Source organism: Colias philodice, chromosome 11 (genome assembly GCF_061535455.1).
Source record: "Colias philodice isolate Cphi_HAF_F1 chromosome 11, ilColPhil1 Martin Lab GWU primary, whole genome shotgun sequence".
NCBI classification, from domain to species: Eukaryota; Metazoa; Arthropoda; class Insecta; order Lepidoptera; family Pieridae; genus Colias; species Colias philodice.
Genome location: NC_143096.1, coordinates 4,340,497 through 4,357,845, shown reverse-complemented (window position 1 = coordinate 4,357,845; position 17,349 = coordinate 4,340,497). Strand labels below are relative to the sequence as shown.

The 17,349-nt window shown below is 35.7% G+C and overlaps 6 protein-coding genes across 6 annotated transcripts in view; 4 read left to right on the top strand and 2 right to left on the bottom strand.

Annotated features, from left to right (window-relative positions):
• LOC149484467 (band 7 protein AAEL010189-like) overlaps positions 1-17,349 on the top strand; it is a 277,474-nt gene that overhangs the window by 31,874 nt on the left and 228,251 nt on the right. The gene's annotated exons all lie outside the window — the stretch shown is intronic.
• LOC149484505 (uncharacterized) lies at positions 984-2,449 on the bottom strand. Its single transcript, XM_089700651.1, has 4 exons — positions 2,394-2,449; positions 2,136-2,303; positions 1,744-1,910; positions 984-1,630 (listed from the first exon to the last, which is right to left on the bottom strand). The coding sequence occupies exons 1-4, from the start codon at positions 2,403-2,405 to the stop codon at positions 1,084-1,086; spliced, it is 894 nt and encodes a 297-aa protein (XP_089556777.1). The 5' UTR covers positions 2,406-2,449; the 3' UTR covers positions 984-1,083.
• Positions 3,395-4,518, top strand: LOC149484504 (cuticle protein 18.6-like). Its single transcript, XM_089700682.1, has 3 exons — positions 3,395-3,408; positions 3,516-3,662; positions 3,793-4,518. Exons 1-3 carry the CDS (start codon positions 3,397-3,399, stop codon positions 4,078-4,080), a joined length of 447 nt encoding a protein of 148 aa, XP_089556808.1. The 5' UTR covers positions 3,395-3,396; the 3' UTR covers positions 4,081-4,518.
• Positions 5,080-15,120, bottom strand: LOC149484501 (uncharacterized). The gene is made up of 10 exons (XM_089700887.1): positions 15,062-15,120; positions 14,666-14,947; positions 14,253-14,577; positions 11,788-12,083; positions 11,492-11,672; positions 7,459-7,734; positions 7,063-7,400; positions 6,007-6,054; positions 5,567-5,893; positions 5,080-5,478 (listed from the first exon to the last, which is right to left on the bottom strand). The coding sequence occupies exons 1-10, from the start codon at positions 15,071-15,073 to the stop codon at positions 5,152-5,154; spliced, it is 2,412 nt and encodes an 803-aa protein (XP_089557013.1). The 5' UTR covers positions 15,074-15,120; the 3' UTR covers positions 5,080-5,151.
• On the top strand, positions 6,830-7,828 carry LOC149484503 (uncharacterized). The gene is made up of 3 exons (XM_089700667.1): positions 6,830-6,911; positions 6,997-7,323; positions 7,412-7,828. The coding sequence occupies exons 1-3, from the start codon at positions 6,900-6,902 to the stop codon at positions 7,742-7,744; spliced, it is 672 nt and encodes a 223-aa protein (XP_089556793.1). The 5' UTR covers positions 6,830-6,899; the 3' UTR covers positions 7,745-7,828.
• Positions 11,241-12,137, top strand: LOC149484502 (cuticle protein-like). The gene is made up of 3 exons (XM_089700670.1): positions 11,241-11,283; positions 11,412-11,693; positions 11,782-12,137. Exons 1-3 carry the CDS (start codon positions 11,272-11,274, stop codon positions 12,085-12,087), a joined length of 600 nt encoding a protein of 199 aa, XP_089556796.1. The 5' UTR covers positions 11,241-11,271; the 3' UTR covers positions 12,088-12,137.

Genomic DNA, 17,349 nt, shown 5'->3' with positions numbered 1-17,349 from the left:
AAGAGATCACTCTTTAGTGATAAGGCCGCCCTCTGTGCTAGTTTAGCTATAAGTTTTAGTTTTTAAGTAATTTGTATAACTAGCATAGTAAAGTGTTATAAAAAAAAAAAATAAAATATTTTATCCTCTTCCACTTTTTTTAGGTTTTTTTAACTATATTTTTTTGGGTTTTGTAGTCGCAAGTCTTTTTATTTATTTTTTCTTAATATTATCTTTAGAGCGCTTTGAATATTGAAAATCGTATTTACGATTTTAATTACTACTACTAATTAATCTCAGATGTATTGCGTTTCATATTGATTCAAAGTGAGAACTTGATTTATTCAGTACTTATTATACAGGGTGTCCCCCTATTGGTATACTAAGCGCGAAAGGACTTGTAGTTTTGCATACACTGATCACGTAAAAAATACTCAAACAACAAAATGACATCAAAAAATGTTTGCTAATTTTTTCCTGAAAATCCATGTTTTCTTCTCTAGCTTCGCGCAGCCGGCATATACCGCTTCGCTAATGTGAGCATTTTGTCTATGAAAACATAATCTTAAACGATAAGTCACGTGCTGGTATCAAAGTTGGGCGGGTAGCTTGTTAGGGGTGTACACATAGAGTTTTAAGAATTCATCTATTTGAAAAAAAAAACTGCGTCTGGAATTTTATAAGTATTTTTTACGTACTCAGCGTATGCAAAACTATAAGCTCCTTTGATTATATTAGTATACCAACAGTGGGACACCCTGTATAGCTCTTTACGATCATCGAATTACAAAATTATTAAATCATACTGAAAGATTCTTTATAACAATTACATGCTCGATAAATTCGGTCCTACCATTTTATTTTAATGATCTTCGTATAAATGCAAAATATTAATTCTGCAAAGCGCCATCTAGTAATGTTCTTTAGTATCAGGTTAAATAATGTCGATTCATAACGAGAATGATTGCATTCATACGAGTGTACTTTCGAAATAAAAGATGGTGTTGTATATAACGACTTTAATGTTTAACAATAATAGGATTTAAATAACAATTTTGACTAACTCTTAATTGGAAAAGTAACAAACAAAAATATAATAATTAATTAAAAGCCGACATAGTAGACTTTGGAATGATAGTAGGATGATGCTACATCAGAGTCGTGTATATGTTCTTGTGCACTTGTTACTGTTTCTGGCTTATGTTCTTCCACACTTTCTGGAGACTTCTCTGTGACTGGAAGAGCAACTATGTTCTCTGCAGGCTTTTCAATCTCTTCATGATTAATCGATATCGTTGGCACGACTTTAAAATATGGTCCTTCCACTGCTTCCATTTTGACAATGGGAGATTCAGTGGTCGTAATTTCCTCTTCTTTTACAGGCTCCAAGTGAATAATTTTGTCTTCATTTGATATACTTTGAACTTCATTTTCATGCACGTTTGGCTCTTGTGTTGATTCCTGAACTGGTTTAGTATCTTTAATCTCGCTCTCTTGTGTCGAGGCATCTTGGAATTTGTGATTTGGATTTGGGAAAAAGTGATTTATTTTGATTCCATTTCCAATTGGTGAGAAGTGACGCGTGTATCCATGAACGGAGTAAGCCTGGTTTCCATGGTTGAGGAAACTTTTACTTACAACGGCATTAAAGCTGAAAGAGAAGTTTTGTAACATTATAATAATATATCAGGGAAAAAAGAATAAACAGTTCATCTGGGGTGCTTAGTTTCTTTGTAGTTGCCAATATTGTGTAAGAAAATTTACCCTGAAAAGTCATCTGCGTTGTAATGGACTTCCCTTAAAGAGCCATCTGCTTCAACAAGGCTATATTGTCCGCGAACTCTGTGTCCATCCCTTTCTTCGTGATGATGTTTTTGGTCACCGGTGTTTTTGTCCGATACAGCGTATTCAAATTCGTATTTTGGATAGGCCTTAAAATTAGATAAATTGTTAGTGAGTAAACTAAGATGGTCTGTATAAATTTTACAAATAGAAATTGGAAAGAATTGGAACTATGGATATTGTGTATAATGCTCCAATACACAAAGAACAATTTATTTAGTTTAGATGCTTTTTTAATCTTCAGTAATTTTTGAAAAAGTATCAAGAAACTATTTTGTTCATTAAATTTCAACTGGTTAACATTTTCAACTCACATAAGTATCATATTTTTGAAACATTGGCGGCGAGGGTGGATGGTAAGCTTTAATTGTCTGCCAATAATTATTATAGCCTGCATTCCGGTAAGCCTCCTTGATGAGTCCTTGTGTATGATCGATGACAACTGCTGTAGCGAAACCAAAAAGGCTTATGACACAAAGAATCTGAAAAAGAAAACAGCTACGGTAAAGAAATATATTTTAACGGATACAAGAAACAGTTCCCATTTTTTTATGAATTTAAAGGTTCCTTACTTTACGGTACATTTTGTTAGGTTTGAGATGTACCGTATTAATCTAAAGGAAAGAACTAACTGCTGCTGTCTCCAATACCACCAAGTATTTTATACTTTTCTAATCGCTATTATATAAATTCACAAAAAAATTATCAAGCCAACTTTGTCTATACGATTGTGTAGAGAATAACGCGGATCGGATATTTTTGATCTTATCAATGAAACAATAATTGTAACCTTTTGTATAGTTTCGTTACTTTCATAAATGATTTTCTAGACCATATCACAGATTGTGCTAATTTTATACGTACCTACCATTTGGTTTAGATAAAGACCTCCTCCTTTGACTACAATATAATTTTAAAGCTGAATGCAACGTGTTTTTACATCTGACTTTGTTTAGTTATATTTTGTTTTAACATTTTAATAACAACGAACAAATTAATTCACAGTGTTAAGTGTATGAAAACATAAAAAAGGCCGATATAAATATAAATTACGTTCAGAAATAGGCCCTTAAAATAATTGTTTAATACATATTTTCAATTTTGTGCCTATATGTAATATGTTTACGTATTATGACGAACAACATAAATCAATTACCGAAATCATTAAATAATTTGCATCAAAAAAAAAACATAACAATCTAAGAATATGAATTTATTACTAGCCTAATAATAATTATTAATCCTCTTAGAATAGGTATGCATTTATTAGGACAGTAATAAATTCATATTCTAAGAGTAGACAAAAATACAACCAAATAGGTATTAGCGATTTGAAGTTCACTAGGTCATCTGGTTACTAATAAAATGTTCTTTTTATACATCATCCTTTGTTTAAAGAGAAAAAGTAAGACATTCGTATCTTTGAAGATATTGGGCTTTGATAAAATAAATATGCTGAGTCATAGAATTTGGTGATGATTATTTCATTCAACATTTCCCCTACTTTTACTGAATAGAAAGGGACTATAAAGCAATATATTTGCGATTGTGATAAACCATTAATATTTTTGAATCATGTTCGTTCACGTAAGTTAATAACCAAAAGAAATTAGGTCATATTATAGGTTTATAAAGTAATTTAAAATTAATATGAATGCAACTTTAAAATTTTCTTGTTATGTTTGTGTTCCTAGGTGTTGTTCTTTAGCGGCGTAGTTGCAAGTTGTGCATCTTCAGCAATATCCTCTCAGACGGTTGTGCGACATGATGTGCCTCAGGCGTATAGTACTGTTTCTATGTACCGCGGATCCAGAGCTAATTACGCAACTCCACAGGAAACTGTGAGTAAAGTTTATTGTTTTTCGATGTCTGTAGGAAAAAAAATAAAGTGATATGTAATTAAACACACATATAAATGAAAAACTGGCTTGGGAATTTTCCTCGAATGACTTATTTACTATTTTGTTGTAGGTTTACCCTAAATATGAGTATACGTACTCCGTAGCTGATGACCATACTGGTGACAATAAACAACAACGAGAATATCGTAACGGTGATGTCGTAAAGGGCTCCTACTCGTTCCACGAAGCCGACGGCTCCATCAGGACCGTGGAGTACACCGCTGACGACCACAACGGCTTCAACGCGGTCGTGCACAACAGTGCTCCCACCGCCGCCCCCGTTGTCTACAAGCAAGCGCACGCCGCCGCTCCCGTCGTCACGCATTCTGTGCACCCTTACAAAACAAAACGTGTATGAATTGCTAAAGATATAACATAACATAACAATAAAATAATATAAATCTTTTTTTGTAGGTACAGTTATTTAATGTATAATGTTAACTTAGCACTTTTATGTCCTGCTCCTTAGATATGACTGCTCCTTATTATTGTGAAGATAAAATTTTACAAGTATGTCAGTGTGCAACTGTGCAGTTAAAAAAACGCTGCTGAGTTCTTTTCATTTTTTTCTTAAAAACTAAGTAGTTACGTCGTTCAAGTATCGTAACTTTGTAATCTATAAAAATTATAGATTTTTGTTAAAAACAAGTTTAATGCTTCTGTAGATATTATTATATTAATATTAAGTTTGAAACCTCACAAAAATGATGGAAGTGATTTAAATGTGTAAAGTTTTCGTTGTTAATTTTATTTTTTGCTAGAGGAGAACTGAATAAAATTGTTTTCACATCTGTTCGATTTGTTTTTTTATTTATGTCTTGGATGCTGTATAGGTTTTAACTTTTTATCAAAATGGTAGGTATTTTAATTTCCCGTCGCGGATTTATAATTATAAAACAAAAATCATACAATACATAGTGCGACAATATACATACAGTAGGTACATATTATCTATGACAAAATGCGATGCTGTATTAAAGAAAGCCACAAAACGTGACTTTGTTCTAGTGCGAACTTAAATTATATAAATAAGTTCTTATCGTAGAACTGATTGTCTTGCGATTTCCAAATGACACAGTGGATGCTATAAAACTTACTATAATCATTGCAGTAATGGTATGCATAAAAATTAGCATCATGATTGCTATCCGTAGTATGTTTATTATTTTTGAAAAGAGGTTTGCAATTAGGATGATCTTGTCAACATTGAATCAATGCGATTTCTTTCACCTTCTATCTACTTTACTAGCAAAAAGCAGAGCTGTAAGAGGGTTCGCGAAGGTGTCTACTTCAATTGTAAAACTTTGGAGTTTTAGGATAAGGATAATTGTTATAAAGCTTATAAAACGCATAGTAATCAATTGATAAAATTTATTTTATTAATAAATAACTATATAACAATCATTTGGTGAGCATCACTTCGAATTCTTTAGTGGTAGTATTGGTGAGAGGGAGCGGCGTGCGCGTAGACGGGAGCGCCGTGGGTGTAGACGGGAGCGGCAGCTTGCTTGTAGACAACGGGAGCGACAGCTTGCTTGTACACGACGGGGGCGGCGGTGGGAGCGCTGTTGTGCACGACCGCGTTGAAGCCGTTGTGGTCGTCGGCGGTGTATTCTACGGTCCTGATGGAGCCGTCAGCTTCGTGGAACGAGTAGGAGCCCTTCACAACATCGCCGTCGCGGCTCTCCTGCTGTTGCTTGTCGTCACCGGTGTGGGGGTCGGACACGGCGTAGGAGAAGTCGTATTTGGGGTGAGCCTAGAATGCAGAAAACGCGATAAGATCGTATGATCGATATATTTTTGCACTTGCAAATTGTGTGAATGTGTGTGTATGGGATACTCACGAATTCCTCGGGTTGAGCGAGGACCTTAGCGACGGGGGCGGCGTAGTGCACGGGAGCGGCGTGGTAGGCGACGGGGGCGGGGGCAGCGTGGTACACTTGGGCGGGAGCGGCTTGGTACACGGCAGCGGGCGCGGCGTGGTACACGGAGGCGGGGGCGGCGTGGTACACAGCGGGAGCGGCGAGCTTGGCGACGGGAGCGGCGTAGGCCTGAGGCTGGTCGTGGCGGACGATGCTCTGGGAGGAGACAGCCGCAGCAGAAGAGTAGTGCACTGGAGCAGGCACAAGGCCAGCTGAGGCCACGGCCACGAATGCGCAGAGAGCTACCAGCTGAAAGTTACAGAATTAATTATTATGTATTTACTTTCTCTTCATTCAAAAAGAAATAGTAATAAACAAACTTAAAAGAAATGAAATAAATTAATGTTGTTTGTAAAACATACTTTGGAGAACATGTTGTTTGTATCTGTATAGTATGCAGAATGTTTTTTCTGCGTTCACGGTTTCATTATATATACGAGTTCCATGTCATATCGTTATCACGAAGCACAACCTTGCCCCGGGCAATCGCAACTAATCTTTGGCACTTACTACTTTCGTTGACATTCTCTCAGATATATTATGGAATCGTAATGATTTATGTGACTGAAACCTTAATTATTATAATTTGCAAGGGTCATTACAGCGTGTAATTTATATAATAGCCTGCTTTAATAATATTCAAAATATTGTATCTGTATTAATTTTTTTAAATGAATTTATAAAAGTGATACACATTACCATTTGCTATTTTAACTCGTTTGAAGTTTTGTTTGACAAAAACTCTGTTCCAAATTTTATCAAAATCGGTTCAGTGATTCAGGTTTAGGTAGTGAAACATATCTATAAATTGTCATCAGTCAAATTATAAAAATGAAAAAAAAAGAGTTTCTTTTGATTGATTACTGCTATTTATTATATCATTTATCTTAAAGTGTTTTGGGATGTATTTATTTAAAACATTATACTTTTAAATAATTAACTATTATGTGTGTGATCAATGTTTACATCTAAGGTTTACATCTATACAATTTTTTACCATTGCAACTAATTCATTTGACGCCCACTATGACATATCTCAATAGCTCCATGTTGTAATCATTCCTTAAATAAATTAGTGAATGTACCAGTTCGCGAACCTATGGCGACCTAGAGCAAGGTCAGAGCGTTTTAATCTCGTTAGACAACTTCCACTACTTGACATCTGAAGTAATCTCAATCGAATTTTGGACTATAAAACCGGTGCCAAGTGTATCCCATACATCATTCATCAATTGAATAGTTCATCTCTATCAACATGTTTTCCAAAGTAGGATTTTTAAAATATATTCGTCTTTTTGAGTAATTCAATTTGTTAAGAGTGTATTTATATTTGGTTATTTTTTCTGTTACAGGTCGTTGTTCTTTGTGCTTTCGTAGCGGTTTCATCCGCTGGACTTTTACCTGCCCAAGGGCACTACTCTTCTGCAGCGGCCGTCTCCTCCCAGAGCATCGTTCGCCACGACCAGCCCCAGGCCTACGCCGCTCCCGTCGCTAAGCTCGCCGCTCCCGCTGTGTATCACGCCGCCCCCGCCTCCGTGTATCACGCCGCGCCCGCTGCTGTGTACCAAGCCGCTCCCGCCCAAGTGTACCACGCTGCCCCCGCCCCCGTCGCCTACCACGCCGCTCCCGTGCACTACGCCGCCCCCGTCGCTAAGGTCGTCGCTCAGCCCGAGGAGTTCGTGAGTATTCCATGCACACACATTCACATAATTTGCAATTGACAAAATATTTCGAACACACGATCTTATCGCATTTTCTATATTGTAGGCGCACCCTAAATACGACTTCTCCTACGCTGTGTCCGACCCCCACACCGGTGACGACAAGCAACAGCAGGAGAGCCGCGATGGCGATGTCGTGAAGGGCTCCTACTCGTTCCACGAAGCTGACGGCTCCATCAGGACCGTGGAGTACACCGCTGACGACCACAACGGCTTCAACGCGGTCGTGCACAACAGTGCTGCCACCGCCACCCCCGTCGTATACAAGCAAGCTGTCGCTCCCGTTGTCTACAAGCAAGCTGTCGCTCCTGTCGTCTACAAGCAAGCGGCCTCTCCCGTCTACGCGCACGCCGCTCCCACTCATCAATACTACCATTAAATAATTTCCACATGTCTCTGCATTAGCTTATCAAAATATGATTGTTGATTATTTATTTATTGAAATATACAATTAAGCACATAATACATCTTTTATTTAAGACTAGGTTTCCGCCCGCGGCTTCGCCCGCGCAGTCAAAGAAAAACCCGCATAGTTCCCGTTCCCGTGGGATTTCCGGGATTGCGTCATTTTCCCGGGATAAAAAGTAGCCTATGTCCTTTATCGGGTATCAAATTATCTTCATACCAAATTTCATGAAAATTGGTTCGGTAGTTTAGGCGTGATTGAGTAACAGACAGACAGACAGAGTTACTTTCGCATTTATAATATTAATATGGAAAAATATGGATTATACAAAACAGGTAAGTAATAATAATTATGTTCTGCAATTAAGTATTTGACACACATTTGACATCAATACAAAACAATCTATTATAGCGGAATTTTTACCTTATACAGGGTGGCCCGTTTATAGTGGTCCAAAAACCTTTTGTAAAAAATAAACAATATGTTAATTAATATTTATGTTGTTTTATTAATTCTCCAAACCTTTTATTAAGATTTAATCATAAAAACTAAACAACAAAAAAAAACTCAATAAATTGACTTTAGAATAAAGTTAAGTTATTTTGGCTGGCAGGTTAAAATTTTATTTCATTCATTTTAAGTTTTATAGCCATGTGAATACTGATTTGTAATGACTTTTATAGCAATAAATGGTTCTTTAATCAAAAATTAAAATTAAATTATGGTAAATTTCGTAATTTTTCGATTTTAATGTGTACATGATGTTGTTTTTGAAGATGTTACAATCGAAGGACAACTATGATTTTTTGTGTCAAGAATAACCCTATGTTAAGGTAGTTTTTAGCAGTACCAGCAAAACCTTGGTGGTACATTTTTTTTTCACAGGATTTTTTCGAAAAATCCATATTCTGCCGAGAAATTCAAAAAACTACAGAAAAAGTTAAAATAAAAAAATGCAGTCTAATTATTTACACAAGATGAGCCTATAGTGCGATAGGTAGGTTATTGCGCTATACCTACCTATACCAAATTTCATTCAATTCGGTGCAGTAGTTTTCATAACAGAGTGGTTTTGTGTCAAAAATATTGAAACTCCGGATTATTTATAAAAAAAAATCATAATTTCTAAACCATAAGTTTTCGCTTAACTAAAGTTTGTTTTAAATTATTACTCATGATGCTTTCAAGCTGAAAAAAATTTTTGGACCACTATAAACGGGCCACCCTGTATAAGGTAAAAATTCCGCTATAATAGATTGTTTTGTATTGATGTCAAATGTGTGTCAAATACTTAATTGCAGAACATAATTATTATTACTTACCTGTTTTGTATAATCCATATTTTTCCATATTAATATTATAAATGCGAAAGTAACTCTGTCTGTCTGTCTGTTACTCAATCACGCCCTAACTACCGAACCAATTTGCATGAAATTTGGTATAGAGATATTTTGATACCCGAGAAAGGACATCTACTTTTTACCCTGGGACATAGGATAGGTTTTATCCCGGAAATCCCCCAGGAACGGGAACTGCGCGGGCGAAGCCGCGGGTGGAAAGCTAGTTTTTTATATTTGTAATCAATATTCAAATTTGTTTCAGTTTATCACCTTCTATGAATATCCGTTTATAATGTCAGTCGACGGAAATTAAGAAACTCAACACAATATTTCGAAATACAGTAAATTCCATATAAAATAATGGTTTTTTTATAGACTAGATTGAAATACTGAAACTACTGAACCAATTTGCATGAAATTTGGTATAGAGATATTTTGATACCCGAGAAAGGACATAGGCTACTTTTTACCCCGGGAAATAGGATAGGTTTTATCCCGGAAATCCCACGGGAACGGGAACAATGCAGGTTTTTCTTTTGACTGCGCGGGCGAAGCTGCGGGAGGAAAGCTAGTTGTATATAAATGAACGAAAATTATTGTTGAGTGTAGAGACAAGGAATGATGATAATATTTAAAAAAAATTGTCAAAATGCCGAAAAATTATGAATTTCATATTTACTCTTTATGATGTTTCCATTATACATAAAATAATTAATTATAATGGTAATGAGAATTTAGTAAAAAAAATGTTAAGTTCAGTTCAAATTCGTAGAGGAATTCTTGTGTTCGACGGGATGGATTTAGCTCTCACATACAATATTTTATAATGGATATAGTAAGGTCCTAGCTAACTAGGCCACCAACGCGACGGGTGCATCCAAAGAATTATTGTAGATGTTGACTTTTGTGCTTGTTTGCCTTTTTATCGTATTGTTGTTGGACAAAAATAACGTTATGCTTTATCTTCACCCACTCTTACGAATTGCTTTTGCAAAGAAACCAACGTGTACCGTTGTATTAAATATAAAATGTACCTATAATAGATTTAATAATTTTCTTTGAGGGATCAATTCCAATTATTGTAATTAAACAACATAAACAAAAATAGCTATATTGATATAACTGGATTTTTACGAATGAGTTGAGCAGCAGTGTCAGTGAGCAGCCGACAGGAAAAAGGAATAACAGGGACGCTTATCTACTGTACAATATTTCGTTTTAATAAAGAAAACAAAAGAAAGTTTACTCCGACTGCACTTATTAGCCGTTGAGTGTCACAAACATTGCATTTGTGGATCGACTTATATTTTGCCTAAAAATTACTATTAATTGTTTTTCACTATTCAAAGCTATCGAGTTCACTAATTTAGGAGTGTCTTTCAGTCTTCGTTATATCACTTAAAACTTCAAGGATAATTTAAAATTATTGTGTGAAAATAAATAATATGGACATTTTTTGAAATTAAATACTTTGATAAAGGCCGTGTCTCTACTAACGTATAACACTAGTCGTGCTAAGTATGAAACGACCAATTTTACATTACCAGAGATACCTATTTAATTTTTTTAAAGAACATTTTCATTTAATTTATTAAATTCTGAATTTATAAGAACGAACTGATGAACATTAAATTATAAAAAAGAAAAAAAATAAATAAATGAAAATGTTCTGGAGAAATCATACTTAATTGATTGAAATTTCAACATCATTTGAGCGTAGGTGATGAACAAAAATAAAATTGATTTCTATACAATGACTTTTTTCGCGGATTTTATTTTCCTTTTTATAAATACATCGTAAAATCATTATAACATGACTGAATAGATTTTTATAAAAAATTGCCAAATTAATTTTTTTTAAACTTACATTATTTCATGCTGTTAAATAGTTTTTAAAACTCATTAAGTAAAGTAACTAATTTAACATTGGAACACATAGTACCTACTTAAAAGTTAAAACTATAAAATAAGTTTTGAATAATGTGCGTGAAAGAAAATATACTCATGAAAGTAATTTTATGAATGGCATAGGTTACACGACCGTAGCCCGGAGCAAGGTTTTGCATGACGCACTAGTGAACTGTGGATCAGTAAGCAAGTATAAAACTGGCTACTTAATTTGAAATAATGCATTCTGACACCTAAACAGATATAATCAACATGCTCTCTAAAGTAAGTGTGGATAGTAAATGTTAATGCCAACGCCAAAAAGTTATTAGTTGCTTGCCAATATCTATAAAAAAAATTCTTAAATATTCATTCGCGAAATAAAAATATACATGTATTAATTTTATTTTCAGTTGGTAGCTCTGTGCGCATTCGCAGCGGTGGCCTCAGCTGGGCTAGTGCCCGCTGGAGTGCACTACTCCTCAGCTGCGGCCGTCTCCTCCCAGAACATCGTCCGCCACGACCAGCCCCAGGCCTACGCCGGTCCCGCTGTATACCACGCCGCGCCTGCTGCCGTGTACCAAGCCGCTCCCGCCCAAGTGTACCACGCTGCCCTCGCCCCCGTCGCCTACCACGCCGCTCCCGTGCACTACGCCGCCCCCGTCGCTAAGGTCCTCGCTCAACCCGAGGAGTTTGTGAGTATCCCAATCATAGACATTCACACAATTTGCAAGTGCCAAAATATATCGATCACACGATCTTATCGCGTTTTTTGCATTCCAGGCTCACCCCAAATACGACTTCTCCTACGCCGTTTCCGACCCCCACACCGGTGATGACAAGCAACAACAAGAGAGCCGCGACGGCGATGTCGTGAAGGGCTCCTACTCGTTCCACGAAGCCGATGGCTCCATCAGGACTGTGGAGTACTCCGCTGACGACCACAACGGCTTCAACGCGGTCGTACACAACAGCGCTCCCACCGCCGCCCCCGTCGTCTACAAGCAAGCTGTTGCTCCAGTCGTCTACAAGCAAGCTGTCGCTCCCGTCTACGCGCACGCCGCCCCCGCTCACCAATACTACCACTAAATGATGCATTGATGAAATCCTATTTATTGAAATATACTATTAAGTACAAATTAACGCATTTTATTGGTACAAATTATAACAGTAAATTTGTAACAATTCATTTCTATTCATTGTGTTATTTTATTCATGTATCATGTATAATCACAATTATCACGTTATACAATGACATAATGCACAATAATAATATAATATACATAATCGTATAATATAATATATGCTTAGCATTCTAGTAAACTAGATAATATTATAATGGGAATCGTCTTGAAGATTAAATACATAATTTTCCTTATAATATTATAGCGTCAACAGAACCAAGTAATTAACTGTAAAGCCGTCTTGACAAGAATCTGAATTTAGATTCTGATTACCGGTGCGTGCGTTTTCACTTCAAATAAATGTATCGCTTCAAATAATCATATTACCTATGCGGCTTGAATTCAGAATCCTAATTTTCGGTTTGTTTTTAAGAACGATAGAATCATTATCATGATCTAGTCCTAGTATAATATCTTATTAGATATATTTTGTCAGATCGATCTGCAAAATTGAGAATCTGAAAAATGGTAGCATTTTGTTCGAGATTCAGATTGTTCTTTAGATTTGGCATTTTAAATAGCATTTATTGAGTTTAATAAAATAAACATGAATTTCACTGGTAATTCATAACATACTAATTAAATTAATCAACAAAAATAGTTAAGGGGGGTTAGGCGGTCAGCGAAAATTCAGCTATTCGGTAAGCGGTGAAGGGGTGCGCGTTTAGTATGGAATCAACGTGCTCGAAACTGAAAATCGTAAGCGCCATTCACATTTTTATCAAAAAGTGAATGAAAATATTTAGTATTTTCTAAATCTAAAACAGTCACGAAATCGAGAAGGTAAATATACCTATGTATTTGTGATTTTATACGAATTATTATCGTAAAATACAGTTGTAATGAGAATTTTTATATGATATTTTAGAGGTAACTTCAGGATTTTTTTTTATCGAGCAAAATTTTTCCAATCGTGTTTTGGAAACAGTCATCCCATAACACATACGTTCTGTAATTCAGTGCGAAAAAACTTCAATATTTTCAATTATAGCTCATAGAAAACAGTCCATTTTTTCGTTTTCACCTACTAAGGGCCCTTAATAAATATACTAATAACCATTTTTTTATAACAACAACCAGTGTTTTAAACTGCAAGTCAGTTTCGTAAACCCTCAAAAAATGTTATCTTATGTAACGCTATTACGCTCGAAGACAGAAAACTTTTTTGACCCAGAGTTTACTTATTGTGTATGTAAAAAATAAAACCTACCTAAAACAATAAGTAACTAAACTTTTTTTAAAAGCCTTTCATTCCCCGGCGCAGGCGCTGATTATTATCATTTAATGATAACATGTAGATTGTAGATTCTTGATTTGTGAAATCTATACAGCTACACAAATGATTTGAAACTGCAACATAAAATTAGAAAAGTTAGTCAAATTTAAATCCAGTTAATTATTATATTTAAAGATATTGTTAAGTTAACTTTTTACTAAAAAAAAAAAATATATGTAAATATTAATTAACTTTTATAATAAGTGCTACTTGACAGATCATTTTATTTTGTAATTTTTTTTGCGATTTTTTTTATGTAATAGAGTTTTCTCTAACATAAGGAACAAAATGTACAACTGGAAGAAACTTGTTCCCACGACACAGGGAATCCTAGTATGAGAGCAAGGTTTCTTAATTTCTATGTACCTATCATTATATTTTGGAAATAAAATTATTGTTATATTGTTATTGTTATTTGACCCAACTATAATAACTATGGAAATTGTATTTTTATGGTTTCTAGAACAATCTAGATTCAAGACAATTCCTATTTAAAGATTGTCTTTATAACTTTTACGAGCAGGATATATTGCGTTAGCCTTACAATGCTTTCGTTACAATTCAGTTGAGAGTAACTAGCTAATGAGCTTTTCGAAATTATGATCTCTGTAAGTAATGTATAAACATGCATTATTTTCTTTTTTTAATATAAAATAATTTGTTAACTATTAGAATCAGTAAGTCATGTCATCTTATAGGAGTAAGAAGGAATTTTTAGCAAAGACATATTTCGATTTTATAATCATTATATTACAATAAATAAGAATTAATCAACGATTATTTGGTCACATTTTAGTGGTAATATTGGTGGGCAGGGGCGGCGTGCGCGTAGACGGGAGCGGCGTGGGTGTAGACGGGAGCGGCCGCTTCCTTGTAGACGACTGGAGCGACAGCTTGCTTGTACACGACGGGGGCGGCGGTGGGAGCGCTGTTGTGCACGACCGCGTTGAAGCCGTTGTGGTCGTCAGCGGTGTACTCCACGGTCCTGATAGAGCCATCGGCTTCATGGAACGAGTAGGAGCCCTTCACGACATCGCCGTCGCGGCTCTCCTGCTGTTGCTTGTCATCACCGGTGTGGGGGTCAGACACGGCGTAGGAGAAGTCGTATTTGGGGTGAGCCTGGAATGCAAAAAACGCGATAAGATCGTGTGATCGATATATTTTGGCACTTGCAAATTGTGTGAATGTCTATGATTGGGATACTCACAAACTCCTCGGGTTGAGCGAGGACCTTAGCGACGGGGGCGGCGTAGTGCACGGGAGCGGCGTGGTAGGCGACGGGGGCGGGGGCAGCGTGGTACACTTGGGCGGGAGCGGCTTGGTACACGGCAGCGGGCGCGGCGTGGTATACAGCGGGACCGGCGTAGGCCTGGGGCTGGTCGTGGCGGACGATGTTCTGGGATGAGACGGCTGCAGCTGAGGAGTAGTGCACTCTAGCAGGCACTAGCCCAGCTGAGGCCACGGCGGCGAATGCGCACAGAGCTACCAACTGAAAATATTTATTATTTTAGTATTTTTATCTACTTACATTTATATATATAAGTTTTAAAGATATTGTAATATGCATGTTTTTCTGCAACTTATTTTTATTGTAGGTACTTACTTTAGAGAACATGTTGAATGTGTCTATTTAGTTGTCAGAATGTATTATTTCGGATTAGGTAGCTCGTTTTATACTAGCTGTACGGTCTGTAGTTTATCAGTCTAAAAAACCTTGCCGCAGGGTACTTACTCTCTTGTAACCTATGTCATTTAGTGTCTTAATTTACTTTCATATTTTTTGGATATTGTATTCATAATCTTCTATAGAATGAAATAAATAATATTTCACTAAAATAATTCAATTTAACAAGTTACTAATTGTAGAAAAAGTTGTTTGCTTTCTATTTCAATCTTAAGCAGAGGGAAGTTTGAAATTGTAAAAATCAAAACATTAATTATTTAGAAAAAACTCTTCATTACAAATAATTAACAACCAGTGAAAAGGTAGTTTTGTTATTAAAATAAAATTCACTAAATTGAATATTTAGTTAATGTGAAAATAAAATAAAATTAGTTGTTGTCGTCAAAATGCATTTTTTGCAAACACAAACATAAATAGCAACATTCGATAAAAATATAGGTTGAAAAATGTTCTGTATATTTAGAACAAAATTTTGGTACGTCGCTCTAAAAATTTGCCGTAGTTTTAAGTTATTCTTATTTTTTAACTATTAATATGCTGCCTGAAACAAGTAAAAAGATGTATGCCAAAACTATTGCACAGACCATCACATAGCGAGCAGCCTTCAATAGTTTTGGCATTCATCTTTTTATAGTTATTTATCCACATTGACCGAGCTGCTTCTCGATGCATTTGTTTCGCGAGGCTGCTCGCTCTCTGGGTACCTGAGTACCTGGCACCTGTCTAACAGATAATGTACTTACAATATTATAAATCTTGGTAATTTGGGTATTGTTTTCTTGGTATGGTATGGGTTATTACTTTTTTATTCAATATTGGATTCATTTCATCCCGATATTCAGCATAATTATGTTCCCTTGCGAAAGAGGATAAAAGTAAAAAGGTGTACATTTATTTTAGCGGAATAAAATATATATATTCGGATATAATTTGTTTTTTTTTTTTGGTAGGTATCAAGATCTCTAGCTTATCTGTTTTTAGCCAAAAAGCGGGGTTGCTGAATTCGTAGCGTTTTGTTGTAGTCTAGATATCATGAACGCACCAAAATTATTTTTAATTTTGCACTTCTATTAGTATAAAACGAATATGTACTACTACTACTATCCTGATATTTGAATATCCTACCTGAGTGATTGGAGAAATTTACGTAAATAAATAAATATATAAATGTAACAATTGAAACCTTGCCAATTTTTCACTTGGATAAATAAAATCTTATAAAGAACACAAATTAAGTGCAGTTTGGTATTTTTTTATTTTTTTTTCAAAGTTAACCTATATTCCTCCTGACGGAATTTCAGCCGCAGTTGCCAATCTAGATTTAGACAAACCATACAACTATAGGTAGTTATACAACTACCTACCCATACGGGTTTGCACACAAATGCAAGTGAAGTATCTACGTATGTACTACTATTTCATGTTGCTATTACAGGACGCAAGACTGACACGCCCGCAGGAAGATCGAAAGCTGTACGATGTACCTACGTTAAAATTTCTTTCGATGCCTGCGTGTATTGAAATGGGGACAACGGTATTAGAAATTCTTTTGTAAATACATATATACTTTCTGTATCATATAGGCCATCAGATTAGATTTGTAGCACGTGGTTGGAAGTAATTGAGCAAATTAAAAAAGAATATAACAATTTTACTTGACCATTGATGATGTATATTTGATTTAAGATAATATGCGTGTTGTAGTTTACCCTGTTGATTATGTAAATGTGATTTGCTTGTGATACATAATTTATTTTAATTAGGTATATATAATAACTTACTACCCGTTCGCTTCGAGTTGGCCGCTCCCACCCTTCCCGCTTCACCGCACCGCACTCCTAGACAGACCCTGTTAGTACCGTCAGCAAAGCTATCACGTGCGCCCGACCGTCACTAATATCGCTCCCGTTGTTTTTGGTTATGTTATTTGATCGTTTTGTTAAGTTTGATTATTATTGCTAAGTTGTATATAGTTTTTTACTGCTATTAGCGAGGAAATCGCTGTAATAAGTAATTATACGAACTGTTTTTGTTATTTTATTTTTCGGAGTGTTATTATTTTTTTTGTCGACGGTACCAGTTGATGTGCCTGTGACGTCATTTTGTAACGGTCATCGACGGCCAACTCGAAGCGAACGGGTAGTAGATGCATTATATCCAAAAATAGGAATTTTGGAGGTGAGTACAAGTTCTTTAAAATTATTCAA

Coding starts and splice junctions, on each gene's coding strand:
- LOC149484505 (XM_089700651.1), bottom strand. Junction 1,911..2,135: donor TTCAAAAATATGATACTTAT/GTGAGTTGAAAA, acceptor TCTAATTTTAAG/GCCTATCCAAAATACGAATT. Junction 1,631..1,743: donor AACGCAGATGACTTTTCAGG/GTAAATTTTCTT, acceptor CTTCTCTTTCAG/CTTTAATGCCGTTGTAAGTA.
- LOC149484504 (XM_089700682.1), top strand. Junction 3,663..3,792: donor ACGCAACTCCACAGGAAACT/GTGAGTAAAGTT, acceptor ATTTTGTTGTAG/GTTTACCCTAAATATGAGTA.
- LOC149484503 (XM_089700667.1), top strand. Junction 7,324..7,411: donor TCGCTCAGCCCGAGGAGTTC/GTGAGTATTCCA, acceptor TCTATATTGTAG/GCGCACCCTAAATACGACTT.
- LOC149484502 (XM_089700670.1), top strand. Junction 11,694..11,781: donor TCGCTCAACCCGAGGAGTTT/GTGAGTATCCCA, acceptor TTTGCATTCCAG/GCTCACCCCAAATACGACTT.
- LOC149484501 (XM_089700887.1), bottom strand. Junction 12,084..14,252: donor TGCCCACCAATATTACCACT/AAAATGTGACCA, acceptor TGCATCATTTAG/TGGTAGTATTGGTGAGCGGG. Junction 5,479..5,566: donor TCGCTCAACCCGAGGAATTC/GTGAGTATCCCA, acceptor TCTGCATTCTAG/GCTCACCCCAAATACGACTT.